Source organism: Nylanderia fulva, unplaced genomic scaffold (genome assembly GCF_048542155.1).
Source record: "Nylanderia fulva isolate GAGA-0341 unplaced genomic scaffold, ASM4854215v1 Scaffold82, whole genome shotgun sequence".
In the NCBI taxonomy this organism is placed as follows: Eukaryota; Metazoa; Arthropoda; class Insecta; order Hymenoptera; family Formicidae; genus Nylanderia; species Nylanderia fulva.
The window spans coordinates 199993-218836 of NW_028190939.1; the positions used below are offsets into that span (position 1 = coordinate 199993).

General features: G+C 36.3%; 1 protein-coding gene and 2 pseudogenes across 1 annotated transcript; 2 read left to right on the top strand and 1 right to left on the bottom strand.

The window, feature by feature from the left end:
• The first annotated feature begins 1009 nt into the window (after positions 1-1009).
• LOC114941364 (uncharacterized) lies at positions 1010-5007 on the top strand. Its single transcript, XM_085489405.1, has 3 exons — positions 1010-1934; positions 2737-3779; positions 4996-5007. The coding sequence occupies exons 1-3, from the start codon at positions 1010-1012 to the stop codon at positions 5005-5007; spliced, it is 1980 nt and encodes a 659-aa protein (XP_085345531.1).
• Positions 5008-6379: 1372 nt separating this feature from the next.
• LOC146719909 (uncharacterized) lies at positions 6380-9904 on the bottom strand (annotated as a pseudogene).
• A 174-nt stretch (positions 9905-10078) lies between these two features.
• LOC146719910 (uncharacterized) lies at positions 10079-17048 on the top strand (annotated as a pseudogene).
• Positions 17049-18844: the final 1796 nt, after the last annotated feature.

The window sequence follows — 18844 nt, forward strand, 5'->3', positions numbered from 1 at the left end:
CAACTTGGACGCAACGCGACGCGCGCGTTTTTTCTCTTTAAAACGCCTGTTAAGGAGCGTGCGGAAAGCGCACTACATATATATCCATCCGGACAAGACGTTGCATAATTATTTTCAGACCGGAACTAAAAATTTTTAAATTTATTTATCTATATATCTACGTATCGTGTATGCATGTATAAGTTAAAAAATTAATTTAAAAAACCCTACATTAAATATTATAGTTTCTAAAATAGTATTCTCTATCTATGAGGGGTGGTTTCACCCCTTAGAATCGTTTTTTGGGCCCCAACTGAAAATTTCTAAATTCATCTGTTTACCTCCTCTACATATGTGGAAAGTTTCATTAAGATCAGAATTTTCGGGTTCGTGAGATTCCCTTGTTAGTACACGGGCAAAGAAGAGTAGTGATATTAGACGGATTCTAACACAGAGGCTTCGCGGGGGTTGGTAAGGGGGACCGCGGCGCGGGGGAATGACGTCATGCGAGTAAAGGAAGGTCCGTGCTAGGGTCCGCGAGGAGTCAAGCAGGGACCAGCGGCGAAGAGCAACGAGGGAGGCAGGAAGATGCCGAAGAAGCCAGCTCCGACAGGAGCAAAAGTCAAGAGAGGTGGTCTCGAGGGGGAGAGCAAATCATCTTCAACATGAATGCTCTCCTCCTCCAGGCCAATTTAAACCACTCCGCCAGGGCACAAGACCTGCTTATGCAACACCTGGCGGAGTGGAATATTGATCTGGCAGTGGTGACGGAGCCCTATCGTGTCCTGCAAAGAGACAACTGGGCAGGAGACGATCAGGGCTCTGTCACCATAATTGGGAAATCTGAGAGGGGAGCCCTCCCCCTTTCCCTAGTAGGAAAAGGCGAGGGCTATATTTTTGTTAAGTAGGGGGAAATTGTTGTGGGGGGGGGGTGTACTTCTCTCCAAACAGGGACCGCGCCCAGTTTGAGACCTACCTGGATAGGTTGACGGCCGAAGTGCGCCGCCACCTTCCGGGGAGAGTTCTGGTCATGGGGGACCTTAACGCGAAATCTGACGCGTGGGGTTCCCCCGTGACCAATGCGAGAAGCGTGGTCCTGGAGGAATGGGGGGCTCAACTGGACCTTCTGGTGTTAAACAGAGGGTCCGAGTTCACATGCGTGCGGCACAACGGGGGATCCGTGATTGACGTCACTTGGGGATCCCCTCGAGCCGCGCGCATGGTGAATGGCTGGCGAGTCATGGTGGGGTCGGAGAGTCTATCTGATCATAGATACATTAGAATGCAAATCTCCGACCCTTCCGGTGGACGCCAGCCACCCCCCCAGGAGGGGGGGAGAGGTATACCTCCACCCCCCAGATGGGCGCTTAGGCGCATGGACAAGGACGCCCTGATGGCGGCCGCCGTGGCAAAAGCGTGGGAGGATAGTCCCACGCTTGACGCCTGCGATCCTAATGAGGAGGCGGCCTGGTTCCGTTCGGCAATGGCAGAGATTTGTGACGCTGCCATGCCGAGGAGCCAGGCCAACAACAAGAGGAGGGGGGTGTACTGGTGGTCTCAGGAGATCGCGTGGATGCGAGCCGTTTGCATCCGGACGAGACACCGGTACACCCGTCTTAGGCGCAGGCGTCATACCAACGAAGAGGCGGCCGAGCTGCTGGAGGACTACAAGTCGGCAAAGAAAACCCTCCAGCGGGCCATCAGGGAGGCCAAATCCCGGGCCTGGGACGAGTTCCTGGAGACCCTCAACAAGGATCCGTGGGGAAAGCCATACCGGATTGTAAGGAAGAAACTGCAGTCCGGGGGGCCTCCCACCACAGAGGGTCTCCCACCGGTATTATTAGAGGAGGTAATCACCACCCTCTTCCCCCCAGATGAAGCGGAGGAAGAGGGTGGTGACAGACCCCGGGGTCCTACGATCCAAAATGATTGGAGCGAGGACATCGGGGTCACAGGTAGAGAGCTCGTCCGAGCAATTGGGCGGCTCCGGGCGAAGAACACCGCCCCGGGGCCGGACGGAATTCCCGGGAAGGCCTGGGTTTTGGCCCTCAACGTCTTTGGGGGGAGACTGAGGCAGCTGTTTGACAGCTGCCTCAAGAAGGGCCAATTTCCGTCCATATGGAAGGACGCGAAATTGGTCCTTCTACGAAAGGAGGGGCGCCCCGCAGAATCCCCTGCGGCGTACCGCCCCATTTGCTTGTTGGATGAGGCGGGCAAGCTTTTCGAAAGAGTGATAGCTGCCCGCCTCAGAGAACATCTGTCCGGGGTGGGACCCGATCTCTCCGAATGTCAATACGGATTCCGAGAGGGCAGATCGACGATAGATGCTATTAAGCATGTCAAAGCCCTTTCGGATGAAGTTGTGTGGGGGGGGGGGCGGTGTGTTGATCGCGACGAGCTTGGACATCTCGAACGCGTTCAACACGCTGCCTTGGAGACATATACGTGAGGCACTCCAATACCACGGGGTGCCTCGCTACTTAGAGGAGGTGATCGGGGACTACCTTAAGGACAGGTGGATCTCGTACACGGGGCGGTACCAAGTGCCGCACAAGAAGAAAATTAATAGGGGGGTTCCACAGGGGTCGGTCCTGGGACCGCTCCTGTGGAACATCGGGTATGACTGGGTTCTGCGGGGCGCACTTCTCCCGGGCGTGCACCTTGTGTGTTATGCCGACGACACACTGGTGCTTGCCCGGGGGAAGGATTGGGGGGAAGCTCGACGCTTATCGGCAGTGGGCGTCGAGCTTGTTATAGGCAAGATCTGCGCCTTGGGACTGAGCGTGGCCCTCCAGAAGACCGAGTGTATTCACTTTAACGGTCCTAGGAGGGGGCCACCTCAGTCCTACATTGAAGTAGAGGGAGTTCAGGTGGAGGTGAAGCACCATATTAAATACTTGGGGCTCACCCTCCACAGTCGCTGGGGCTGGGTGGAACATTTCCGTCGCCTTGCCCCCCGAGTAAGGGCGGCAATCAACTCAATTGGCTGCTTGCTGCCCAACATCGGGGGGCCCAAGGAAAAGATGCGCCGCCTCTACATGGGGGCGGTCGGATCCATGGCGCTCTACGGAGCGTCAGTGTGGGCGGGCGGCCTGAGGGCGCAAAGTCAGAAGCTTCTGCTGAGTTTACAGCGGAAGCTAGCCATCAGGCTCGTCCGCGGATACCGGACGCTCCCATTGGAGGCGGCTTTGGCGGTGTCAGGGTCCATTCCCTGGGACCTGCTGGCGGGGGCGTACAAACAAATGTACGATCGAAAGGATGACCTCCGCCGGCGGGGTCGCATCATGACACCGAAGGCGATGGAGGCGGCCCGCCGTCTGACTAAACACCAGGCGGTGGAGAAATGGTCGGAGGCTCTCCTCCGACCAAGAGCCGGACTGCGGGCCGTCCAGGCCATCCAGCCAGTACTTCAGGAGTGGCTGTCGAGAAAGCCCGGACTCTCATATAGAGTCGTGCAGGTGCTCACCGGGCACGGGTGCTTCGGAGAGTACCTGCACGACAAGGTGCGGAGGGAGCCATCGCGGAGATGCCACCACTGTACGGAGGTCAGGGACACGGCGCAACACACGGTCGAACATTGCTCAGCTTGGGCAGACCAGCGCCGTGCCCTGACCAACGTCATCGGGGGGGACCTTGGGCTTCCCAGTATGGTCAAGGCCATGCTGGAAAGCCCACTTAAATGGGAGGCGGTCGCCTCCTTCTGTGAGGACGTCCTCACGCGGAAGAAGGCGGCCGAAAGAGAGAGAGAGGCCGACCCTGATGCGCCCCCAATGCGGCGCAAGAGGCCTACGAGGGAGAAGGTTTGCCGCCCAGGCGGCGAGAGATTGAGAAGATCGAGGAGGGGGCGGGATAGGGGAGAGGAAACTTGCTCTCTCTCCCCGATCCCGCTCGATAGAGGTGAGAAGGAGGACTCCTTCGGGGACCAAGGCCGAATCCCAACCCATTCTGGGGAAGGAGAGAGCCCGGTCCCCGAAGGAGAAACACCAACGGGAGAGGCGGAACGGAGGGGACGCTTGAGCCCACCCTAAGGGTGGGATCGCGTCCTTTCCCTTCCGCTGGGGGAGATTGCCTCCAAGGAGGGAGTTTCCCGGGAGAGGTCCCGGGTGTCTGGCGCCGGATCCTAACCCCCTTCGGAGGCGGAAGGGGCGCCAACACCCGAGACAGGAGAGCCGCAGAACTCAAAGGGCGGGGGCCCTTCGAGTTCATTGCACGCGACTCTCCACGGAAGGGAGAGGAGTGGTGGTGGTCCCCACTCCTCTCCGCCTGGCGGGCTTGCCCGCCAAACGGGAGGGGCGCACCCGAAAGGGGTGCGTCACGGCGCTTCGGAAACCCCGATTGCATGCGAAAGCGATTCCCGGGGTTTCCGAGTAGCGCCAGGAGGACCACCGACTGGTTTAGCGGGTCGGGAGTTGGGCCCTCAGCCCTCTCCCATTCCCGCATAACCCAAAGCCTCCCCCGAGGCGGCGGGTATGTGTATACACATTCCAGTCGTAAAAAAAAAAAAAAAAAAAAAAAGGGTCCGCGAGGAGTCCGCCGGGAAGCGTCCGCGAAGTTAGGGTCTACGGGGAGGGGTCCGCGGAGAAGAATCTGCGGGCGAGAGGTCCACGGAGAAGGGAGAAGCGTCTGCGAGGAATCCGTGGGGAAGGGGAAAGCGTCCGCGAAGAGAGCGCAGCGAGGGAGCATCAACGAGAGCACAGCGAGAGCGCACGCAAGAAAGAGAAAGAATGTGAAAAGAGAGAGAAAGAGATATGAGACGCACGCAATAGGTAACGCGGTGAAGGAGAGCGCAAAGAAAGGGAAAGAGATACCCTGGCGAAAATAATATGTTTATTAAAAATTTACAAAGAGTTTGTTTAAATGTTAAGTAAATATTTTATTTGAATTTTAAAACATTCATTAAATTGTTTATAAGATGTAAATTTAAACATGGAATTGTTTGTTAAATGTTCATGGTTAACGTTTGATAGGCGTTCGGAAAGTGTTGTGTGATGTTTTCGGAGTGTTGTATATGTTCAGGATGTGTTTTAAGCAGCAATTCATAATTGTGTTAATTAAGTGTTTTCTTATTATTGTTGAGATGTTTGTAAAGTGTTCCAACTGTTTCACAAAAATTTTCAAACAACTCAGTAATAGTTTACAAAGTGTTTTGAAAGTGTCCGTGTGTCAGTGATGAGATGTTTGTTCAATGTTTTTTCACACTTTTTTATTGTTTATTTTGTTGTTAACGATTAGTTTTTCTAATTAATTCCATTATGAGGAACAATATAGATCAATTATAGATTTCAGTCTAATCTTACTGATTAAACTGACATTTATAATCGATCTATACTGTTCCTAATAATGGAATTAATTGGGAAGATTAATTTATCAAAGCAAAGATCAATTAATCCAAAATTTTGATATGATTCTAATTTCTTCTGCATATTATTACACAAGTACCATATACATATTATTATACAAGTTTCTTAGATGTGAATTTTATTTCTATTTATGGATAAACTTAACACAATCAGTCTAGTCATAAAAATAGAAATAGAATTTCACATCTAAAAAATTTGCTCTAAACAATATGCAATTAGAGAATACACTAGAATCATATATAAATTCCGCATTATATATGTATATGTAATTGATTTTTTTATCTTTTAGTCATCAATATTGCAAATATTAAGAAAATATTTAAAAATGTATAGATTTACAGTTAAGATTTTGAAACTACACGTTTTTATTGTAAATTATTTTTTTACAGTTTTATACATTTCTTTTTTTTCAAAATTATATTTATTACTTACATATATTTTAGTTTTAAAATTATTTGCTTCTTAAGGTTCCTGGGTGCTTATGGCGGTCATATTGGATTGTGACATCAGAGGCGAGAAAATACACACTGAGATTTCTGAGATGCCATCTCAAAATAAAAAAATATTTCGATGAAACGGCACTTTAGATGGCTTTGGCACACTTTTAAAAAAACTTTGAAAACTATTCTTTTCCCTTGACAGTCAATCAACAATAGTGAAATCATCGTGATCAGACTTTGACATGCGGAATGACTGCGCATGTGCAAAAATCAGACGAACTTAGCCCAGCAGATCATTACAGAAAGTGGCTTGAAAATTTTTCGATTGGGAATACTGAAGACGGTAAATACAGTTCTGCCCAAATAGAAGATTTGATCAATAGCCTCTTAACATATCTTTCGAAAAGGTGTATTGATATAAATAATGGATCACGTGTAAAAAAAAGCGATACCTGAAGTAAACGATTGCAACAAAGACAACCCAGACTGGGGCTTGTATTACGATCATTTTACAGCTGTTGATTGATTATAAAAGGAAAAAGATAGTTTTCGGAGTTTAGAGTGTGCCAAGCTATCTGAAGTGGTTTCATCGAAATATTTTTTATTTTGAAATGGCATCTAAAAAATCTCAGCGTGTTTTCTCGCCTCTGACGTCACGATTCTGACATGGTCGGCGAGGTACCAGGAGCCTTTACAACCTCAAAGTGTTATGCCCGATTTCTGGAAGATAAATAACTGTGATTAGAATTAATTTACACTATTTTTGCAAGTAAAAAACTAAATAAATTTACCAAAATTATTTGACATAGAAGTAGAAATAACTGGGACTGCTACTGGGCCCTGCGGCCCATTCCCGTACGTGTCATAGGGAATCTGCCAGCTTAAATAGTCAGTTTCCGGTGTGTTTAACTGCTGTTGGTTTTGTAACTGCTGTTGATTTTGTATCTGCTCTTGTAGTGGCTCTTGGTCAGGTTGCAATTGCTGGATTCTTATTGATGGCTGAAGTTGTTGCAAAGAGTCCTTTCTTTTATATTGTCTTTTCGAATCAGATCTTTGTTGCAATTGTTTACTAGAAGTATCGTTCTTTTTTATACGCGATCCGTTCATGTCAATACATCTTTTCGAAAGATATGTTGGGAAGCTATTGATCAAATCTTCGATTTGGGCAGAACTGTATTTACGATCTTCAGTACCCCCAATCGAAAAATTTTCAAACCACTTTCTGTAATGATCTGTGAATTATTAATATTAGATATTAAAACAATTGTCCAGAATATAAATAACATCATTCAACAAATTGTACATCTTACATTTGGCAACATTTACAAACGAATGTGAAAAGGATTCCAAGTCTGAGCTCCTAGGCTTCCCATATCTCATATTCCGGGCCTTATCACCGTAGATTCCGGTAAGGAATGCTACAGCCCAATCAGAATGTTCCTTAACCGTACTCAGAACATGATAGGCATATTTGGAACACATAATTCCCTCACCAAGATGTACCTGAGGAAGTAGCAATGAGTTAGTAAAAATTGACAGCACAATTCACAAAAAAGTATTAGCCTGTATTCCATTTTTATCCGAGAAAAAATTAAAAGAAATAATACCTTTTCCTCCGATTCAAAAGCCATACTGCTTGAAGTGAGTGTAGAAGGCACATGTATTTCTGGAAAAAAAATTAATTATAGGTAAATATTATAGGTAAATATTAATATAGGTAAATATTAATTATAGATGACGTACTCATTATGTTCTCGATATTTGATATTTTTTGGTTAAGTTGATCAACGCTTTCTCCAATCATATCTTTAATTACTTTAATTTTCTTCTCTAAATTTTTTTCCAATCTTTCTTCTAATTTCATCATTTTCTTATCAAAAATCCTCTCTATATGCTCAACTTGCTGATTGTTAGCAAAAGAAATTTCATCTTTTTTTTTCAGCTCAGCCTTTAATTGCTGAATTTGTTCTAGAAGAGATTTCGTCTCGATCGAATCTCTGTTAACAAATTCATAGTTTTCACTCTCTGCTTGAGTATTATCTCCATCATATCTTTTGCTTTTTTTCTTTTTTTTTCTACAATAAACAAAAAATTAATAATAAATGTTTTATTCACATTTAACATTAAATTTTCCTATGAGACTTACTTTCGCTGGTTTAATTGAAACATTTGTTTCGGGAATTTTTTCTTGCAATAAATTATTCTCAATAAATAATTCGAATTCCTTATTTGAGGCACATTATTTTCTTTTTTTCGTGATTTTCTGTACACCGAAATAAAAACATAACTTAATGAAGGTAAAACGATTTTTAAATAATAAATGAAAGATTTATACTGACCTCTTGATCTTTATTTTTTTTGACAAAATAATTTACTTGCTCGTTCTTTTCCTGATCTTCTACTCCCGTGGATTCAGGTTCTTCATCGTCAATTTGCAGGTCTGGCCATCTAGGTCTCACATTATCCAGGGCTTCTAAAGACTCTGAATTAAACACATTAAAACATAATAAAGTGTGTAAAGCGTTTTCCATTCTTGTTAGCATCTTACACACTAAGTTTTGATAATAGATAAAAGCTGCCGATACTGTTATCGTCTCAAGACTTAGATTAATTTAAAGTTATATTTGTCATAGAATGTTGCAAATCGTAACGTGTGCGCAATGTCGTAATATTTTAACTAAATAATGTTCTAAATCATACTATAAAAAAACCAACAATATTACTCAACATATTACCAACAATTACTCAATGATTTTTATAGACTAATTAGACAAAAATCAGATAATTTTATTTAATTATAAAAAACCAGGGTTGGAAAAGTTACTTTGTAAAAATAATTAGTTACAGTTACAGTTATTTTATTGAAAAAGTAACTAGTTACAGTTACAAGTTACTGATTTTTAAAAATAACTCGTTACAGTTACAGTTACTCAAAAAGTAACGAGTCGTTACTTTTCAGTTACTTTTTAGAAATAATTATACATTATTTTAAATATAAGGAGCTTACATTTTATGCACAATCACAGTCAAGTATTTAAAAAAATTCTTGAATGTAATATTGATCGATTTGGTTGCGACTTTGCGATTACCATCAATGTATGAATGACCTTTATATACAACAGTAAAAATAGTTATAGTAACTTACTAAATGGTAATCGCAAAGTCGCAAGCAAATCGATCAATTATTACATTTAAGAATTTTTTTAAATACTTGACTGTGATTGGTCGATCTTAAGTATGTGTTAAATTATTTTATGTACACAAAATGAAAATTTTAAGTAAAAGATTAAATCATATGAAGATCCATATGCTACTGTTATCAAAATTTAATTTAACAATACTCGTATAACGGTTACTAAACTTAAACGATACTTTTAGCGGATGTTTCCAAAAAAAGTAACTAATAAAGTAACTGTTAAAATAGTTACTAGTTACTAAAAAAATGTAACTAAGTTACAGTTACAGTTACAGATGGAGAAAAGTAACGAAGTTAAGTTACAGTTACCGAAAAAAAGTAACTGTAACTGTAACTTCGTTACAAGTAACTCGTTACTTCCCAACCCTGTAAAAAACTTTTTGCAATATTTACAAAAAAATTGAATATATAATTATTTAAATATGTTAATAAGAACTATTTTGAATTTCATAAAGCTTTACCGTGTTATTTATTACTCAATAATTTTTATAATAAAAATGACAATTAATATTATACATGGGATATTAAAAAATCATGATTTTAAAAGACCTATATCAGTATCAGACTTTTCTCTATTAGTAGTTGTAATTTTATGTCAAACTTGAGAATACTATAACACAATTAAGAAAAAAATTATCTATTTTTATGCGCTTAAAAAATTTCTTACCTGCCAGTTTGCCAATAACGGCATAATATTTGGATTCTTTGCCATTTTTGCTGCGTAGACTTGTTCGAACCGAATACAATTTGCCATACACATAATCATTTAGATCCTCAGGCTGAAATTGAATCTTTTCTCCTTTGTCATTAACATCACTTATTTTACTTATTGGCACTTTTTCTTTTTCATTATCTTTATATTTCACATACGCGAACCAATTAGACGTATTCATATTATTACTGAAGTCACGGATATAAACTGCGTTCGCTTTGACGCTTTCAGCGCTATAAGCATCTTTCTTAGCAACGCGTCAACAACGTTCATAATAAATGAAAGAGCGCGGGACTTGGTAACGAGCACGGTCTCAGGAACGTGTGTATCACAAATGTAACCCCTCTAGTCCACAATATGTTAAATAATTGTAAAGATATAAAAATTTCCAATGGGACGTTATAAGCGCTATTTGTTCTTAAATAAGAATATTCCTCGGTGTACGCAATGGTATCGACGTAAACGACAAAATGAAGAAGAAAGAATGCTTCGATCTCATTCGGTAAAGTATCCGTGTTAATCACTAACAAGGAAAGTCGCGGTTGACTCTTCACCGATTTTGATCCCATTTTTTATAATAAATCTACTCTGAATATAGTTAAGCCCTAATAGAAACTTTTTGTCTGTCAATACGTCTTGTAATATATTTTTATACTTAAAATTTAAATAAAATGTATGTTATACGATACAAAGAAAGACGTGTTATAAATCAATGCCCTATGGCACAGTGAGTGAGTGCAAAAGTTAATAATACGAGAATACAGGTTCAGAACTTGCGCTGTCAATACTCTTTTTTTATTTTTTGGTTTTTTATCTTTTTAGTTATTTATATATATATGTATATATCATGTATTATTAACTACATAGAAAAAAATATTTGGCATATATTTACAATTAGATACGTATATATCTTTTTATATATTTGTCTGCATAAAATGTGAAATAAATAGTTTTACAGAAAAATACTTTTACTTTTTTATAAGAGTTTTAACAAGGCTCTGTAATATAAATATAAATTTAACGTATAAGACGGGCAACAAGAGCCAAATCGCGGATGACAATGCGTTATCCTAACGAAACTAAATAATTTTTCGTTAGAATTAAATACCGGTGCACAAGGCACCAAATTTTTACTTGGACACGGCCAAGATTTTAAATATGAAATAATCTCATATTTTGAGATTTAATTTCAATACCCCTTTAACCCCCCTACGGAAAATAAATAAATGAATGCAAGAGAAAAATATAGATCCGAAAATCGCTGAATCGGGAACTTTTACTTTTATTTTTATTTTTTACTTTTATTTTTAAAGATTTATACATTTTCTATAATTATCTTAAATAATGTAATAATAATGTTAGGATATATGTATACACACAAGTTTCATAAAAACAACTATTAGAAATCTCTGTTTAAAAAAAGTAAAAATATTTTTATGTAAAAATATTTTCTTTATTTTACATTTTACGCAAACAGATATAAAAAGATATATGCGCAGCTAATTGTAAATATATGCCATTAAATATTCATTTTTACATAATAAATAATAGATATATATATTTTATAAATTAAACTTCGGCTCGTATACAATTAAAATATGTGATATAATAAAAGGCCAACTTAACGAGCTTATATGCTATTAATTGAAAAATTTTTATTTATTAATTTACGTCATACTATACAAAAGTTACGATAAACGTTTCGACTGTACGACAGTCTTTCTCAATATCCTAATAATATGTTAAAAAATTAATTTAATCATTTCGACATCATAAATAAATACAACAATTATAAGATTATATGACGAACGCAGTACAAAATTCATGATTGTTGGCATGAGTTAGAGCGTCAGATGCTGTTATATTATGTAACGACACTGTGAACAAATTAATATATCCGCTCAAATATTACAATACATTTAGATTTTTAATAAATAGTATTAACTTACTTTTTTGTCAACGAACATAACACCTTTGTTAAAAAATTATTTCTTTTTACTTAACATAATCACAATGTGTACTTTTTTAAAAAACAAATCGATATCTGTATCTTACAATGTCGGCGCGCTGTATATATACCCAATTTTTAAGATGACGTAGACAATTTTTTTAGAATATCATAATAAGAATCGTCAAGACGCTCGGTGTCCTTTTTTAGGTTGATACTGTTGTTTTCTTCTTTAATATATATCATTTCTGATATCAACCTTTTATAATAATTCTTTTCATAATCTAGGATTTTTGTGTCGTTCCAATTGAAATTGTGTGTAAATTTTACAATATGATCAGAAACCACCGAGTGCCTTGCTGAATCTAATCTAATATTATTTTTATGTTCATTTACTCTTGTACCTAATTGTCTTTTTGTCTGTCCTACATATGTAGCATCATAATTATTACACGAAATCTTATATATGACCCCCGAATTATTTTGGAGCTTATCTCTGTCTTTTTGCGTTTTTATGACTCTGTTTAATTTCTTTAGACATCTGTATCCTACTGTTATATTTGATTTCTTTAATTCTGATGCTACTAGTTCCGAGATTCTTTCAATATAAGGTATCGCTATGAATTTTTTATTATTGTCATTATTTATGATTTCGTTATTTATATCTTGAGTCATTTATTTTGACTTCAACGTACTTCACATTCAACGAAACGATCTATAAACAAATACATGGAACTCCTATGGGATCGCCTTTATCTCCAATTATTGCTGATATTGTCATGCAAGATATAGAAACTAGGATTCTTGAAACTATAAAGGTTAATATAAGGTTTTACTATCGCTACGTCGATGATATCTTGCTTTGCTTGCCGGAAGATCAAGTCACATATCTAGTAGAAAAATTTAATGATTGTCACGATAGATTAAAATTCACAATAGAAAGAGAGGATAACCGTAACATAAGTTTTTTAGATATCTCACTCAAAATTATAAATAACATAATATACATAGATTGGTTTCAGAAAAAAACATTTTCGGGTAGAACACTCTCATATCATTCAAATCATCCTATATGCCACAAAAAAAGTGTAATATATAATTTAGTAGACCGGTCAATATTATTATCACATCCCCGTTTTCATAGTAAAAATTTAACATTAATCATAGAGATTTTATTGAGCAATAGTTATCCTCTTGATCTCATTTTCTCAGAAATCAATAATAGACTGAAGTTCCTTATTGTTAATAGATTAAACAAAGAAATGACTCAAGATATAAATAACGAAATCATAAATAATGACAATAATAAAAAATTCATAGCGATACCTTATATTGAAAGAATCTCGGAACTAGTAGCATCAGAATTAAAGAAATCAAATATAACAGTAGGATACAGATGTCTAAAGAAATTAAACAGAGTCATAAAAACGCAAAAAGACAGAGATAAGCTCCAAAATAATTCGGGGGTCATATATAAGATTTCGTGTAATAATTGTGATGCTACATATGTAGGACAGACAAAAAGACAATTAGGTACAAGAGTAAATGAACATAAAAATAATATTAGATTAGATTCAGCAAGGCACTCGGTGGTTTCTGATCATATTGTAAAATTTACACACAATTTCAATTGGAACGACACAAAAATCCTAGATTATGAAAAGAATTATTATAAAAGGTTGATATCAGAAATGATATATATTAAAGAAGAAAACAACAGTATCAACCTAAAAAAGGACACCGAGCGTCTTGACGATTCTTATTATGATATTCTAAAAAAATTGTCTACGTCATCTTAAAAATTGGGTATATATACAGCGCGCCGACATTGTAAGATACAGATATCGATTTGTTTTTTAAAAAAGTACACATTGTGATTATGTTAAGTAAAAAGAAATAATTTTTTAACAAAGGTGTTATGTTCGTTGACAAAAAAGTAAGTTAATACTATTTATTAAAAATCTAAATGTATTGTAATATTTGAGCGGATATATTAATTTGTTCACAGTGTCGTTACATAATATAACAGCATCTGACGCTCTAACTCATGCCAACAATCATGAATTTTGTACTGCGTTCGTCATATAATCTTATAATTGTTGTATTTATTTATGATGTCGAAATGATTAAATTAATTTTTTAACATATTATTAGGATATTGAGAAAGACTGTCGTACAGTCGAAACGTTTATCGTAACTTTTGTATAGTATGACGTAAATTAATAAATAAAAATTTTTCAATTAATAGCATATAAGCTCGTTAAGTTGGCCTTTTATTATATCACATATAAATAATAGATATGTACATATATATGTATAAAATAATTTTAAAAAAATAAAATAAAAAATTTTTTAAATGTTGGCAATGCAAGTTTCGGGAACTTCGCTTTTTACTAACGGTTGCACTCATTCATTGTGCCATATGACATTGTTCGATGATGTGTCCTTCTTTGACTTATAACGTACATTAGAATTTATCCAAATTTCAAGTATATAAAAAATGTTATAAACCGCATTGGATGAAAAATCCTTTCAGGATTTTCAAAGTAGATTTGTTACAAAAAGGGGATCAAAATTGATGGAGAGTCAACCACGATCTCTCCTTTGTAAGAGTTTACAATTCTTAGATAAAAATAAAATACAGATTTTTTTGTTAACCTCTTACATTTTTTGTCAATATCCTTAGATCGATCAACAAAAGCTTGTCCATATTAGTGATGAAACTTTGCAAGGAGAAAGGCTTCCACTTCATTTAAACTCTGATGAAAGACAGGGAGAATGTACAAATTCTAATCAAGTCTATATACAAGCATCTCATATTGAATCAATAAAAAGCAGTCCAACAGAGGTTTCAACTTCAAGCTCATCAACATTAGTAGTACAAAATACACCAGCTTTGTCAATATTTCAATCCACCTGCAGCCAAGGTTCAGATTCGATTGGTTGCTTTTCAACTGAAAATTTTCAATCTTTTGCTAGTAATGCTGAAGAGCAAGACAAAGACAGTAGTGATTCCAACTTTAAAAGTATTGAAACTGAAGATGAATCTGATCTGGAAAAAGTTACAGATTATCTTAGGGAAGAATCTATTTTGAAAAATGTTGAATCTCGTCTTGTAGAAGAAGAAAATTGTTTCACCTTTCACGACGAATTTATAAGAGATGAGTTATTGAATTCTGATGAACAAGAAACTCTTTGCCCATGTACCAAAACTGCTGTTGCGGATGTTATGCTCATGTGTTTAGTATTAGGATTGAGACATAACTTATCATGGGAAGCTCAGACCGACATTTTAAAAATGTTTAACGCTATTTATGGAGATAATACGATTAAAGTTACAAAGTATAGCTACTTTAAATTGTTAGATAGAGAGAAAGAAAACATATATTTTCATATTTATTGTCCGGATTGTGAAATCTATCTTGGAAAAAAAGAAATATTGAAAGGAAATGAAATATGCACAAGCTGTGGTGTTGATATTGATGTTTCCAACTCATCAAATTTTTTTGTCTCAATATCCTTAGAATCTCAACTTCAAGAATTGACCAAAAACAATGATTTTGTTCACGCTGTGATGAATCATAGGTTTAATCGAAACAAAATTGAAGAAAATGCTTTGGAAGATATCTATGATGGAAACGAATACAAGAAGCACTTTGAGAAAGAAGGTGTATTGTCTTCACCATACAATTTCTCTTATTCTTTTTTTACTGACGGTGTTCACACAGGTAAATCAAACAACAAGACACTTTGGCCTATTTATCTTACTATAAATGAATTACCAATCTCAGAACGGAATAAATATGTCTTACTTGCTGGCTTGTATATAGGACCCAAAGATCCTAATCAAAAAATTTTTTTTCAACCGTTTATTAACGAAGCTAATAAACTTTCTACAGAAGGATTTAAATGGTTTCACAATGGCCAAGAAACTGTTAGTAAAGTTATTCCACTTTGTTGTATTGCTGATTCAGTTGCAAGATACCAATTGCTAAATTTTCAGTCATTTGCTGCCTACTATGGCTGCACATTCTGTTACCAAAAATCAGAGCGCACACGAAAAGGACAAAGATTTACAGTTTCAATTCATCCTGCTGAGGAAAGAACATTGGAGTCTACAAAGGAAGATCTACTTAAAGCATTTCAGAGAAAAGATGAAACAAATAAAAGCAAAAGGCAATATAGAGGAGTAAAGAGTTTTTCACCATTAATATTATTACATTACTTCAATTTTATGTCTGGATTTGTAGTTGATTATATGCATAATATTTTACTTGGAGTAACTAAATTACATACTGAACTTATTCTACAATCTACTCGCAAAAAGTTTTGGCACATCTCAGAAAGTGTAGGAATAGATCATCTATTAAGCACGATTGATGAACGGCTTTTAATGATACATCCTCCTTCTTCTATAACAAGGACTCCTCGCTCTATTAAAGATATAAGTAGATGGAAAGCATCCGAGTGGAGAGCATGGTTATTATTTTATTCTATGCCATGTTTAAAAGGTCTGCTGAAGAAAAAGCATATAAATCATTTTGCAATGTTATCTGTAGCAACTAATATTTTGCTTCAAAAATCAGTGACACGTGAAGAAGTATTTCAAGCTCATGAACTTTTTCTGCGCTACATGTATTTCTTTCAGAAATATTTCGATAAGGAAAACATGGTATACAATATTCATCTTCTGTCACATATTTGCAAAGGTGTTCTCAATTGGGGCCCATTATGGACTCATAATTTTTTCATATACGAAGGTCAAAATCGTCACCTTATGCAATTATATCATAGTCCAAATGTTGTATTACAAATTGCGCGCAAGTTTCTCATTTATACTTTAATACCTTATTTGTGTTCAAAGCTCGTTTTGTCACAAAAAACTATTGAGTTTTCTGAAAAAATTTAAAAAAAAAACTTTATTCGCTTTATACGTTGTGGAGAGGAAATTATACTTTTAGGAAAAGGTGAAAGATGTTCATTATCAACTGAAGAAGAACAGTTACTTGCGATAAATGATATGTCAACTGATAATTGTTTAGCTTACCAGAGAATGATTTATAAGCGGATAAGATATTCATGTAATAGCTATTGTAACAACCAAACTTAATAATAATTCATACATATTTATCAGTTCTGGGGAAAAGGTTGTGATTAGATTAATTTTAAAGTTTCCAGTTGGAGTCAAACTGATTGTGCAGCAGCTTAATATGCATGATGAATCTATTATTACAAATAAAAATGTAAAAAATTTTCATATTTAAAAAATAGATAGCTATGGCCATTTAAAATTTATCGACGTAAGTTACATAAAAAGTCAGTGCATTTTTATAAGTGTACCATGTAGCAACTATGTGTGTGACATGCCATTCGGCTGTTACGGAGACTAGTTAAGACTCTGTAATGCCTGCTTCGTTTTTTATTCTTTTACGCTTACTGATGAAGATTGCTTGAAACTTAATTTAGCACTGACAGTTATATGTAATAATATAAAATTTATATTTATAAAATTTATGTTATATAATTTACGTTTCTATAATTACATTTATATATTTTACGTTTGGTTGATAACTTAATTTGTAATAAAATGCCTATACCTGTTTTTTTTATTCTTTCAAATGCTTTCTGTAAATTATGTAAGTAAAATAATAAAAGGATAATTTTTATAAATTAAATAATTGAAATAATTAAAGTACCTATTTTTCGCTGTCTATTAAAACAACTTATTAGTTTGTCCACTATCGTTAACCAGAGAATTTAAAATTTGATTACTTTAGAAATATGTGCTTATGAGTATTTCCCTTCTTACATATTTATGGCATGTTAAAAAAACATTAATTATGTTTTTTTTAGAATATTTTGAAAAGTTGTTTACGGTGTTTGTAAATGATTTAGAAGCGTTTCTGTTATAATATTTAAGAAGTGTTTCATACTGTTTAATGTTGTTTTTAAAAGGGATCCATGTTGTGGAGATGTTTATTAACTGCTTATAAATAAAATGTTTGAGAGATATTATGAGATTGTTTTGATGCACGCTGAAATTGGTGTTACATGACTGTTTTCAAAGTGTTTCTTAGGAAATGTTTAAGTGACGTTTAATAATATAATTTCAAACGTTTCTATTACAGTTTTCTAAGTATTTATAAAATGTTCATGTCAGCAGAGTATTAATCAAGTGTTTACAACGTGCTTTCAAACAGTGTAACCATCAATAAAACTCTTCATAAATAGTGCAACCATTAATAAAACTCTTCATAAACAAATATAAACACAATCTCTCACTAACAATTTTCGCCAGGGTAGCGCAACGACAAGACGCGTAACGTTTGCGAGATGTTTATGCTAGAGATTTTTTTAAAAATAATTAATGTATTTATTTGTATAATTCTTAACTTATAATTATATTTTTAAATATACAAGAGATATTTTAAAAAGAGATAGAAGGAAAGGGAAAGAACATCTTAATCTAAAATAAATTGCACTTATTTGATAATAATAATTTTCTCGATGATATCATTAGACTTTTTAAGACAGGAGAAAGAAATAATTAAACACAGATTAACAGTAAAATAATTTATTTGTTAGAAGCATTATACAAAATATTATTTATAGCAGAGTTATCAATTCACAATCAATAAGTGATTCGTTGTCAAACATATTGCTTCCATGTATTGTAGCATTACTAACATCGCAAATATTATTATGTCGTAAAATATTTATAAATTGTTTAAATTTTCAGTAACAATATGAGTATTCTCACACCAAGGATATATTAACCAGGAACACATATGATCAATACATTTATCGAAATCGAATAAATGTAATAAAATTAACGGCTTCATGTACAAAGGATTATCAGATAATGTAATTTTTATAATTTTTGTACCAGACATTTTAGTCTCTTCAAATGTCAGATCTCGAATCCATAGCGGAGTCTCAGTTAGTCCCACAATGTCCGCTCGTTTCTGCATTAACGATTTCCACGTTTATTGAAACGTAGGCAAAAAATATTGAAACTTACTTGTCACATTTCTTTTTACACAAAACATTGCTCTCTTGTACTCTCGGAACGTAATAATTCATGCTGCTGCAGCCTTCGGCGCCGGCAGAGTACACTTTTAAAAGTACTTTTTAATCGAATGATCAATGTGATAAATTATATTACAATTTTTCCATTGTTACATTACAACGGGGTGGGGATTATTGCTG

What these genes read in the sequence shown, in the direction of transcription:
- LOC114941364 (XM_085489405.1), top strand. Translation starts at nt 1,010, where the DNA reads ATGGGGGACCTTAACGCGAAATCTGACGCGTGGGGTTCCCCCGTGACC. An exon ending in CGAGGACATCGGGGTCACAG is followed by an intron (nt 1,935 to 2,736) that starts GTAGAGAGCTCG and finishes AGCTTGTTATAG; the next exon opens with GCAAGATCTGCGCCTTGGGA.